The 11,536-nt window shown below is 40.9% G+C and overlaps 1 protein-coding gene, 1 long non-coding RNA gene and 1 other non-coding gene across 9 annotated transcripts in view; all 3 read left to right on the forward strand.

Moving 5' to 3' along the window:
• The window catches only part of LOC133493797 (uncharacterized), a 41,791-nt gene extending 37,070 nt beyond the window's left edge, over nucleotides 1–4,721 (forward strand). For 2 of the 4 annotated variants that reach the window (XM_061807598.1, XM_061807601.1), the window contains one exon: nucleotides 3,700–4,721. In XM_061807598.1, coding sequence (XP_061663582.1) covers nucleotides 3,700–3,710 — 11 coding nt within the window. In that variant the 3' untranslated portion in view covers nucleotides 3,711–4,721. The other 2 variants (XM_061807596.1, XM_061807600.1) reach the window with 1 other exon arrangement.
• Nucleotides 2,621–2,693, forward strand: trnan-guu (transfer RNA asparagine (anticodon GUU)). The gene has a single exon. It is a non-coding gene; the product is annotated as a tRNA-Asn (tRNA).
• A 3,645-nt stretch (nucleotides 4,722–8,366) lies between the features above and the next one.
• On the forward strand, nucleotides 8,367–11,510 carry LOC133493842 (uncharacterized). 4 transcript variants are annotated; one of them, XR_009793190.1, is made up of 6 exons: nucleotides 8,378–9,341; nucleotides 10,188–10,298; nucleotides 10,374–10,421; nucleotides 10,730–10,898; nucleotides 11,005–11,244; nucleotides 11,319–11,510. It is a non-coding gene; the product is annotated as an uncharacterized LOC133493842 (long non-coding RNA). The 4 variants fall into 4 exon arrangements; XR_009793192.1 differs by having other exon boundaries at nucleotides 8,367–9,341; nucleotides 10,810–11,244; XR_009793189.1 differs by having other exon boundaries at nucleotides 10,730–11,244.
• Nucleotides 11,511–11,536: the final 26 nt, after the last annotated feature.

The raw sequence follows: 11,536 nt of genomic DNA on the forward strand, positions 1-11,536 counted from the left end.
AAACTGGTCAAATTGGAGGTTGGGAAATTCCACCCGACAGTAACTTTGTGGAAAATATGAGTTACTAAAAATGAATTACTACTGCCCCTTGATTAATTTCCGTTTTCCACTCCAACTATGCAGTGAATTTGGTCTCCACTTCTGCCACTGATGTTATAAAAAGACTGCTTAATTTTGGCGAAGAAAAGGGGGCAAGTTTTCAATTGCAATGAGTGATTGACCAAACTGATTCATGGTGTTAAAAATGATTGACAATTTCATTGTCGTGGGCAAAAAACTAAAACAATTTGTAGACGAATTATGGACCATGGAAACTCCTTCCCCATTTCAGTTTAGTTTTTTTGTTTTTTTTAATGGTGGCTCAAACAAGCCCATTTGTCCTCTATCACTACATCAGTCATTTTAAATAATGCAAACAAATTAGATCTGACCTCTTTGTTTTTGTCGTTTGTCGTGCAGATGTCAGTGAATATATTCATCCAGACTGACAGCAGTCAGTGTCATGTCACATGAAAGAGGGAAGAAGAGGGTGAAGTGGTTCAACATATCAAAGAGGAAGGGGAAGATTTTCTACACTTGAAAGAGGAAGAGCAGGAGGAAATCATCCAGCTTCCATCCACTGGTGTCCATTTGAAGAGTGAAGTCGAAGGTCAAAGTGAAGAGAGACAAGGGGCGGCGCCTCCAAGCATGAACTGCTCAGGTGATGGAGAGTGCCACAGGGGAGGATTACTTACAGTCAGGGATAATGATGATGATATTGACCAGTCTGGAGGTGACTTGACATGTCACACTGCCAACAAATGCTGGAAATGTTCTCATTGTACGAAAGCTTTTGCTTCTATGGGCAATTTCAAACAACACGTGAAAATACACACAGGTGAGAAGCCTTTTAGATGCTCAGTTTGTGGTCAAAGATTCTCAAGGAATATTTAAAAATATACACAAGAGCCCACACTGGTGAGATACCTTTTTCCTGCTCAGTTTGTGGTAAAAGATTCACTCATAAAGGAGATTTAAAAATAAACACAAGAACACACACAGATGAAAAGCCTTTTACATGCTCAGTTTGTGGCCAAAGATTCACGTGGAAGGAAGGTTTAAAAAGACACACAAGAACACACACTGGTGAGAAACCTTTTTCCTGCAGAGTTTGTAGTAAAAGATTCACTCATAAAGGAATATTTAAAAATACACACAAGAACCCACACTGGTGAGAAATCTTTTTCGTGCTCAGTTTGTGGTCAAGGATTCTCACGGAAGGAATATTTAAAAATACACACAAGAACACACACTGGTGAGAAGCCTTTTTCCTGCGCAGTTTGTGGCCAAAGATTCTTTTATAAGACAACCTTAAAGGTCAAGTGTCGTCAAACGGATGATTTTTGGTATATTATTAATGAAAAACCCACAGCCAATATGTGTTTTTTCACCACAAAACACGATTTTGACGTATACAGTAACTCCCGCAATGAAAATCCTCTTCGGGATTTGTTTTTGAGAAGAAGCAGGAAGTCACATATATGGCAGGACCGCCCTCAAGTGGACTCGTTTGTTTCCATTATTTTTACCTCCGGGAAGGTAGCTCGTTGTTCCTTCGTGTTAGTCAAAATGCCTGCTCATTGCATTGCTGGACATTGCTTGAACACTCGGGAGAATGGAATTACCTTTCATAAGTTTGAAAGAGACACTGTCCATTGTGAAAAATGGATTGCACGGGTGCAGAGGACGAGAGCTTTGTGTGTTCCAAATAACAGGTAGGTGTGTATACAACTCCAAAAAAAAAAGTTTGGGGCAGACCACGTAATCGGTCTCTCTCATAACGTAGCAAAAGATCCGCGTATGAAATGTCTCGATGTGTGAGTCGCCCAGCCAACAATGTCTCGATAGTGTTCATCGTGGACTGTGGAAGACTTTGAAAATACCCCTAAAAGCAACATAGCTAGGCTCCACTTCCTCCTTGTCTGCCACCACGGGAGCCGAAACTCAGCCACACCGGCTGAGGCGCCGCGTTCGATGGTCACAGCTTCTGCGAAGGCTGAGCATCGGGCTTTGCGATGGGGACGGCTCTGAAGAACCCAGCCGAGAATGCGTTACTCAGTCGCGTGCGCGCATAAAGCGCTCCGGCTCGACTGCGAGTACCCCCCTAAAGCAGCACCACTCGGCTCTGTCATAAGCCACACCGGCCGGCTGCGATGAGCCGCAATGGCTCATCTCCGCCGCGGGAGTGGATCGGACGGGACGCGGTTAGGGTTAGGGGCGGCCGTGATGGGATATCATCTCAATATGGCTCGAAACAATAGTGTAAAATTGGCCTGGAAACTTCACTCGGTTGTGTGGTGCTGTCCTTTTCGAAAAGAACTTCGGTGTCAGAAGCGGCGTCGGAAAAATGTGAATATCTCTGTTGTTCGGCTTCCGTAGTTGCAGGCACTGCGCATTTTCAACGGCGAAAGTGACAATGACGCCAAGGACAGAGGACGCAACTAATATGGCGACCACTTAGATGTCGAGGGACACTCAATTGCGCAACTTTGTGCATGGATAACGTGCTCTCTGCTCACTTTTTTTTTTCCGTATCGACATTGAAGTGAATACTGTTATATGTATTTTTTTTTTTCTTTGAGGCCCCATAGCTCAGTGGTTAGAGCACTGGTTTGTTAAACCAGGGGTCGTGGGTTCATGTCCCACTGGGGCCTCCACTCCCTGAGAAGGGTTGCGTCAGGAAGGGCATCCGGTGTAAAAATTGTGCCAAACATATATGAGTGTTCATCTGAGATGACACGCTGTGGTGACCCCGAAAGGGACAAGCCAAAAGAAAGACACACTGTTATGTATTTTTCATTGCAATATCTATTTTAGAATGTTTATAGGGATGTCAGTCCCACTTTAAAAAGAGACAAGAATGCACACTGGAGAGAAACCTTTTTCATGTCCAGTTTGTGATAAAAGATTCATTGCGAAGAGAAAATTAAAAACACACACACAAGAACACAACCTGGTGAGAAATCTTTTTTGTGCTCAGTTTGTGATCAAAGATGTTCTTCTACGTATCATGCTCAGACACACAAGTGTGCTGGTAGGAAAAGTCATGATGAAGACGCTGTAAATATAATTGTGTAAATTGAAAGTAAGTACAGTATTGTTATTGCCTGAAAATCAACATTATCACATTTTGTGTACCATCTTTAATTCTATTTTTGACCCATAACAAAGGTCTCTTGTCCCCAAACGACAGCTGATGTGATTTGAGGTTATCTGATCCGTAAAAGTAAACTATTGGGCTAATAATTCAAAATATATATCAATCCATCCATTTTCTGAGCCGCTTATCCTCACAAGTGTCACAGGAGTGCTGGAGCCTCTCACAGATATCTTTGGGCAGGAGGCAGCGTACACCCTGAACAGGTTCCCAGCCAATCGGAGTGCACATAGACACTCGCAATCACACCTTGGGACAATTTGGAATCACCAATCAATGCATGTTTTTGGTTTGTGGGATGAAACCCACGTTGGCACTGGGAGAACATGGAAAATCCACACAGGCAGGGCCAGGATTTTAACCCATGTCCTAGTAAATGTGAGGCTAATGATTAGCTGTTCCACCTTGCAGCCCACATATATCGTATAGATTTCCCATCAAAAACGTGACTTAGACTCCCGTGCGACTTGTTTTTTCCTTATTTATCATCTCTTTTTTTGCAGGTGCAACTTAAACTCCAAAGCGACTTATGGTCTGGAAAATACAGGAATGAAAAGTATTGGGTGAATCATATTTTCAGCGTACTAAGCTGTCTTGAGTAGAAATGTATGCATATATTTTGGTGATGATTGTTCACAGCTTTGAGACATGAAGCCAACCTTGAATTAATGCCTGTGGCTCGAAAGGATGTGACACATTTTTTTCGTGTAATTTTAATGGGCCGTAGCCACCGGATGCAAAAGATCGCTTCGGCTTGCGTTCTTCGTTTGAGTTTACTCTCATGACACGTTTGGACACATTCATCGAAAACTTGGCAAGGGGTGGTGCTTCCTCTTTGCAATGTACCAACATTCCTTCCTGGACTAGTTCAGCTGTCCCAACCTTGAGCGTTCAGGTGAAAGAGACAAATTTGAGAATGCCCGCATCATCCGCATCATTCCTGTTGCCCCGCACGGATTCTCATCTATCTTCGCAAACTGCATTGACTTCCTATGCAATCACGCTGCACGAGACGTGCGACATGGGCACTTAGCATAATGACGTTGTCCATCTTCATCCCAATCCATAAATTTGCCCATTTGTGCACAGTAAATTTGTGATTGAACATAATTTTGGGGCGCTCGCTGTTGTTCATGTGTTGCAACAATAGAAGACCAACTTGAACAAAGCCAATTTTGGAAACTCAAGCAAGCTGTATTTTTTTTTCCTTTCTTTTAATTTCCTGAAAAGTCGTCATTTTGAAGGTGAGGGGATTCCATCCAACAGCTATGATGGATGAAATATGTCTAATTTCTGCCACTTAATAGGATTATACATTCCTTGTCCCACACCTGCTATCGTAGTGCTTTTTAATTTTGTTGTTCACAAAGTGGCGTTCAAAAGGGAACCAATGGCTCCAAAATATATTCATTTTCTTGAGCATGCATGTATTTTGTCCAATGCTTTATTGATTTTTTGATAGAAACACTGGAAAGAAAATATATGTGTATATGTGAATCTTAATAAAATCCACTTCAAACAGTGACATTGACTATTTGCTTGTAAATCAAATGCATTTCCCCATTGAAAAGAACTGAAATGCCTTTAATCCATTCCAAACCCTCCAAAACCAAAAATTCTAGCAACACAAAGCAATAAATAGCCCAAGTGCAAAGGCCGAAGTGCAAAAACTGCTCAGCTGGGTCACTGGGGAGCAACGAATATTTATTCATTATATTGAATAATATAATAACAATAATATATGAAAAGTGTTAAATTGAGAAAATTGTTCTATTTCCTGAGCATGATAAAGTCCTTGAAATCTTTCTTGAGGATGACTAACAAAGAAACGTCTCAACACTATTACTGTCATTGACTTCAACAATAATCAACATTTAATATCGTTTACCATTAGAACCATTTGTAGGCTCAGTTTCTGGTAATGAAAAGTGACACATGTCACTCTCATATTTTTTCATGTGCCAAAATAAATCTTGACAATAATTACTGTACACTGTGCAAGTTAACAATACACATAATTATTTTTATCCCTGTACTGCAACAACTTTCCCGCAGTCATCGAGCGCACACGTGCAGCCTCGTCCTGAAGACGTCCGTGGCAGAGAACCAACCGAGTAACAGCAGCAAGGAGGTTGATAGCCAGAAAGGCCAACCAACGCTTGGACATTTGTGGCCAGTTTTTCCAATTGGTGGAATGACAAAAGAACTCCTTTCAAATGTGCTGCACTTACTTTTGAAATCTTTCGTTGTCAGTATGTGTCCCATCATGTTTCGCTGAACTGAAAAGTTTCCGATGGGTGTCAGGTTTTGGGGGGAAATGTGGTACAGGCTCTTGGAATCCCTCAAATCAAATTTCTTTGTAAAGCTGATAATGTTAACAACCAGCGTGTTTGCTTTTCAACTTTATATCTAGTCAGACACACACAACACATTAAATTACAGTATTGCTGCATAAAAAAAAAACTATGCAAAATACAAAAAAAAAACAAGAGCAGAGGGTAACATAGAAGAGAGCCGATGCAGCATCAAAACTTTTTCATCTATCAAACTGACAATTCTCCCAGTAAAAGATAAATATTTAATTTCATATGTGACATTTTTAAAGTGTAGAGCGTTTAAAGGAAACATTTTCATCTGTGATTGAACTCTCGTGAAAGAAAGCAACCCAGATATTGACTATAATTTTCTTTGCATTGAAAAATAGCAGAAGTGAAAGTAGTGAACCAATGCAGGCACAGGGAGAACATGCAAACTCAAAACAGGCAGGGTCAGGATCGATTTCTCGACCTCAGAGCCGTGAGGCCAACATTTTACCGTGCCACCTGATGACTTCCACTCGACTCAACATTTACAACGTGATCACCAGATCAAATACAACAGCTCCATGACAAGTAAGCCACAAAACAAAGCCTGTTTCCACCTGGTCTCGCTGTGGTAAAGGCAAGATGGTGTCAGCATTAAATGTATAACAATGAATGACTGGTTTTCTAATTTACAACCATATCAGTTAATATCAATTTGTAATGTGTGTTGTGTGAATGACTGTATCTTAGAGAATATTTTATGTCTTTTCAGATCCCTTTTTGTTTTTGGTTACTAAGATGGTCCTGTTATATTGTTCACAAACTTATACATATCAGTAAATTTATGATTTCCTTGGCACATGTGAGAGAATTTAAAGTTGTGCCTGGGTTTTTTCATGCATGGAATAATGGGTAGATTAATGTCGATAGTGAGTTGTATTTTTTCTTGATGATGATCTGCTGTGAAATTAGAAATACTTCATATACTTGTACTAGGATTGATTTCATGGAGGTCAGAAAATGCAAATTTACTGGATTCAAAGATTTTTTTTTACCTCATGTCAACAAATTCATCTGTAGTGAAAGATCTGTTAAATAGAATATTATCCAATATTTTTGGGTTTACAGTATCACGTGTAATTGCTCAAATAAGGAACAATTTAAACAAAAATAAAGAACTGGTATATACATATATTCAGTGTGTGTTTCTTTCGGATTGTCCCTTTCGGGGTCGCCACAGCGTGTCATCTCAGATGAACGCATATATATGTTTGGCACAATTTTTACGCCTGATGCCCTTCCAGACACAACCCTTGTCAGGGACTGGAGGCCCCAGTGGGATACAAACCCACAACCCCTGGTTTAACCAAACCAGTGCTCTAACCACTGAGCATATATTCAGCATGTGATTTTTAAACTCATATCCAGATTGATGTTTTTACCAATCTTCTAAAACATTTGGCAGGAAAACATTTTTGTAAAATGTGTGAAGTACATCAAGGTTCCAAGCCCAGGATGGATCCCTCGTCACGGGAATGATTTCTGTGCCTTTAAGAGTCCACACCACAAAGTCACACTTGTAACACCCCGCCGAGTACAGACGACACTGTATTTGTTTCCCTTTTTAGCTTCAATGAACCAGTAACCTCATCTATGGTCAAATAAGTCCTTCTTCTCACCTGCTTGGTGGGGTGGGTGTTTTATGACATTTTTTTTACATTCAACCATACTGCGCTGGCATATATATTTTCAATACTTGCTGCTGAATGATTTATGTCAATAGTCTTATCAACCACAGTTTATGTACTATTCCTAAATGAGACATCACAATTTATAATTATACTCACCATAAGGGATTGAATATGCTCCTCATAATTATAGTTATTTCTCATCAACATTATTTACTTGTATTCAGAGTATCATCTTTAAATTGGTTCGCTCATAAATTGTACATTACTCGATGACAAGGCACCGTCATTTTCACATGAATGGGATCAATATCGTTGAAAAAAATCAATGACAGCACAGATAAGATGACGCACTTGCTTTGTCGTGCGCTATCAGTGATGTAAACACATGAACATACCTCGACTTTGTAGCTTTTGTTTTTCATCAAAGCATGCACACTTCCACTCATAACCCTGGCATGGATCTTCACACTATTCAGAGTTGTAGGAGTTTAAAGCCTTTCTGACGCATTCCACAACGTTTGAAAAAATATTTGTAACAGTTGAAAAGGTTACCGGCTCTGCCATATTGTTCAGTGCAAAGATACACATGCTTGTGTTTGGGTTCAGAAGTAGACTCACTACGTCACACTGAACAACCGGATTCTACTTCAAGTCTACAAGCTTAAAACAGGAAGTTAATGTGATCTAACAGTCGCAATTAATTTTAATGCTATTTAACGTAGTTGAAAAAGTAATGAGTTTTTTTTCCCCCACACACGCTGCTTTTTGGTTCATAGGTTTGAGATTGATACAGTTAGAGAACCAAGTCTAATATTCATTTTAGTCTATGCCGTAGGATCAGAGTTCATAATTTAGACACCATTTAAACAATGCAAACTTTGCCCCAGACGCCAAAAAGAATCCAAATAGATTGAAACTGGGAAAACATGCTCAGCTCCAGCCGCTCCACTTCCTGTTGATATGCAGACTCTGCCTCCACATTCTTGGATGAGGCAGATGACTGGTGACTCAGAGCTCTTTCCGACTTGATGCAAGAACACGATTGATGACAGTTTAATGTTTATTCAACTTGGCTTTCTAATTCTTGACTTGGTCAACTCAACATTTCTTATTCAAGGATTACCGTGAAGAGTAATTGATTCCTAGGCCACACTTGTACCTCAAAACAAAATGAAAATCTTCTTGCCTTATGATTGGAAATGCCATTTTGTTCCCGCCTCCCATCAAAAAGCTTCTAGATTCTTATTTTGAAGGGTATAACCTGGAGCTCAGCATTTTGGCATTAAAAGTAACTTCATGCCACTTTTTTTTTTTTTAATCGATGGAAAAAAAATGTTACCGCCTTGATTCAGTGATAAGGTTGGCTGTGATTCGCATATATTGCTTAAAAGACGGCGGAACGGCTGTAAACTGTTGACCTCGCAGTTCTGAGGTCCCGGGTTCAATCCCGCACCCGCCTTTGTGGAATTTCCATGTTCTCCCCTTGCCTGTGTGGGTTTTTTCCCAGGCACTCTGGTTTCCTCCCACATCCCAAAAACCTGGAACATTAATTGGACGTGAAATTCCCCTTAGGTGTGATTGTGAGAGTGGCTCTTTGTCTCTATGTGCCTTGCGATTGGCTGGCAACCAGTTCAGAGTGTACCCTGCCTCCTGCCTGTTGACAGCTGGGATAGACTCCAGCACTCTCTGCGACCCTCGCGAGGATATTCGAAGTGTGTATACATTTTTTGGGGGAGACGCTGTATTTTTAAAACTGATGCTCCAGTTAATGTTTTCTTTCCAAAAGTGCTCAGCTGAGGTGAATGAAGGTGATTGATGAAATGACAACCATCACTAATTAGGACACAGGTGTTGGTCATTTGTCCTCCACTGTGATTGGTCCTCAGATCTCCTCAGTCTGGTTAAAGTCCGTATGGGTGTTGTGTGACGTGTGCTGTTTCCAGTTCTTCATTCTCATCATGGAGACTAACCTAGTTGCAGTTCTGCTGTGGTGTGCCGCAGCGCTTTCAGGTTTACTCGCGGCGCCATCTTGGCTGGCAGTCACCTGTGACAACGGAAAAACGTGATGGCGGCATCCGACACATCAATGGAAAGCACAAGCATGGATTCAGTTTCAAGCTGCAGGAGGTCCAGAGCAGCAAATATTAACAGGTTGGCACTTCTCAAGTTTTCATGCTAGTTAATAGTCACCCTTCTCCTTTTAAAAAAAAAAAAAAAAAAAAAAAAATAGAAACTAGTGATGATGATGATGATGCCTCCAGCAGGCTTTGATTACTTCAGCGTTTTTTTTTTTTTTTGAGAAATGTTTCCTTTCTTGATGCTTCATGTGGACGTGTCACCACCTGCTGGCCATGTGTATAATGACCTTGTGTAATGCATTGAATTGACATCTGCTTAACAAAACATTTAACACTGTGTAGGAAACTATAAATTCCCGAAAAATATTCACATCTTCCTGTCTATAAAAGATTCCAGTTGCACTGTTAAAGTGTCTTCCCCCCACGCACATTCTAAGTATATTTCAAGGATGGTTTTGGGTAGATTTCACTGGTTCATATAGTGGCTGTCTCCCAAGATGAAGGTCTTGAATTTGTTCCTCAAATCTTGTAGCTATCTCCCCCCCCCCCCTCCAAGTAAATGTCAATTCTTATATTTGCAGTTTTGCATATTTTCCCCAAAGGACGCAAGTCTTTGATGCACTTCGTTGCATAAAGGCCCCTCTATTTATTTGACGTGACTTGAAGGGCTTGCACAGCTCATAACATCACTAGTAGCCAAATCATGATGGTTCCACTCAACGTGGTGTATGGATTCTCTCACTGCACTATGGCATGCCCAGCTTGAGAATTTCTTTCAAATGTTTTAATGTAACCGACTGAGATAGTGTGTAGGATCATTTGGCCCAACCAGAAAGCTGACCAAGGGTTGACTCATGAGATGGACAGGTTTGTGACACACCACCAAACTATTTCGCATCATGCCTGTTCCTCCATGCAGGTATCGGGAGGTTGCCACATAGATGTGAATGTGAAGCTCATGCAGACCAAATGTCACTTCACCAACCTCAAACCTGATGACCAATGCGAGCTGTAGCGCCGGGATGAATGGGTACATTTGAGTTCTGTTCTCAAAGATTACTGCTGCTCATGTAGGTGACATGCAAAGTGTCCTGTTGTTGTTTAGGGTGCAGTTGCCACCTACAGCATTGAATTCTGGGTGATGTGTGACCAGGTCAGTTTCTTTGCCTTTTAGGGGGGGAATAAATCAGAGTGCAGACTTCCCTGTTTAAATGAATTGATTTAAAATAAATATTCAGTTTGGGAGAAATTTAACATTTCTATTTTTAAAAACTAGGAGTTAAGCTTCTGATGTTGCAGCTTTCACTTTGGAGCGATACTGGGCAAACATTTAGAGCAAAATATTTTGAAGTTCCTTTTGTTACAAATGGCTTGTTGTACATTTGTTCAGCAGCTTGGAACCTTTTTTCTCTTTAAAGATCTGTGCTTTTTACTTTCTGGTATCATTCCACCTGTGTGCAGAACTTACCAATGAGGAGCTGGAGACCATTTGTCCATATTGCCCCAAGTTGTTGCTTCTGGATGAACCAACAACTGTGAAGGCTGTGCATCACTGTGCTCAAGTGAAACCGGGAGAGTCAACACCTGAACTACTTCACCCTGATGGAAGTGGCTCATGTGACAATGGGGGGTAATTTTCTTTTCTCTTCTCCACCCAGTTTCACTTACTTGATCACATTTTTTTTTTTTTTTTTTTTTTAATGCTTCCTGTCTCAGTCTGTTCCATCCATTGTCAGTTACTTTGCTCAAGTTTGCCCTGGTTGAGGCACCAGGAATACTTTTGTGCCCTACATGCCTCTCTGTCCGGACAGAGCTGTGAGTTGACTTTCATGCTAATGGCTAGTCGTAGATGAACCCATCTAAATATAAAATGGCTCTGGGTACATGTGACTTTTCTATTCAAGTATCACGCCTCAAACCTCTTATTACAACTTGCACAGACAAGTGGGAAAACGAGTGAATTCTATCCTCCAAAAGTAAGTCTCCCTATGTGCTACTTTTTACTTGTACATAGAGCACCCCATTGTTCAACCTTTTTTGTTTTCCACAGTATCCAGGCCCCTACCCGACTGTGCCAGAACCTGTATGCAGGCCGTTGTTCCACCAAAGTCCAGAAGCTTGTGTGTGCAAAGCACGGCTGAACAACCCAGATCATGCGATCCACCACATTTGACCATTCCCGCTGAAGTGATATTGCTTGTGAACTACTTTAATTAAAACAAAAGTACCTTGCTTTCCCTTATGTGTTGGGTTGTGCCTTTTTGAATT

The sequence above is a fragment of the Syngnathoides biaculeatus genome, chromosome 20 (genome assembly GCF_019802595.1).
Source record: "Syngnathoides biaculeatus isolate LvHL_M chromosome 20, ASM1980259v1, whole genome shotgun sequence".
NCBI classification, from domain to species: Eukaryota; Metazoa; Chordata; class Actinopteri; order Syngnathiformes; family Syngnathidae; genus Syngnathoides; species Syngnathoides biaculeatus.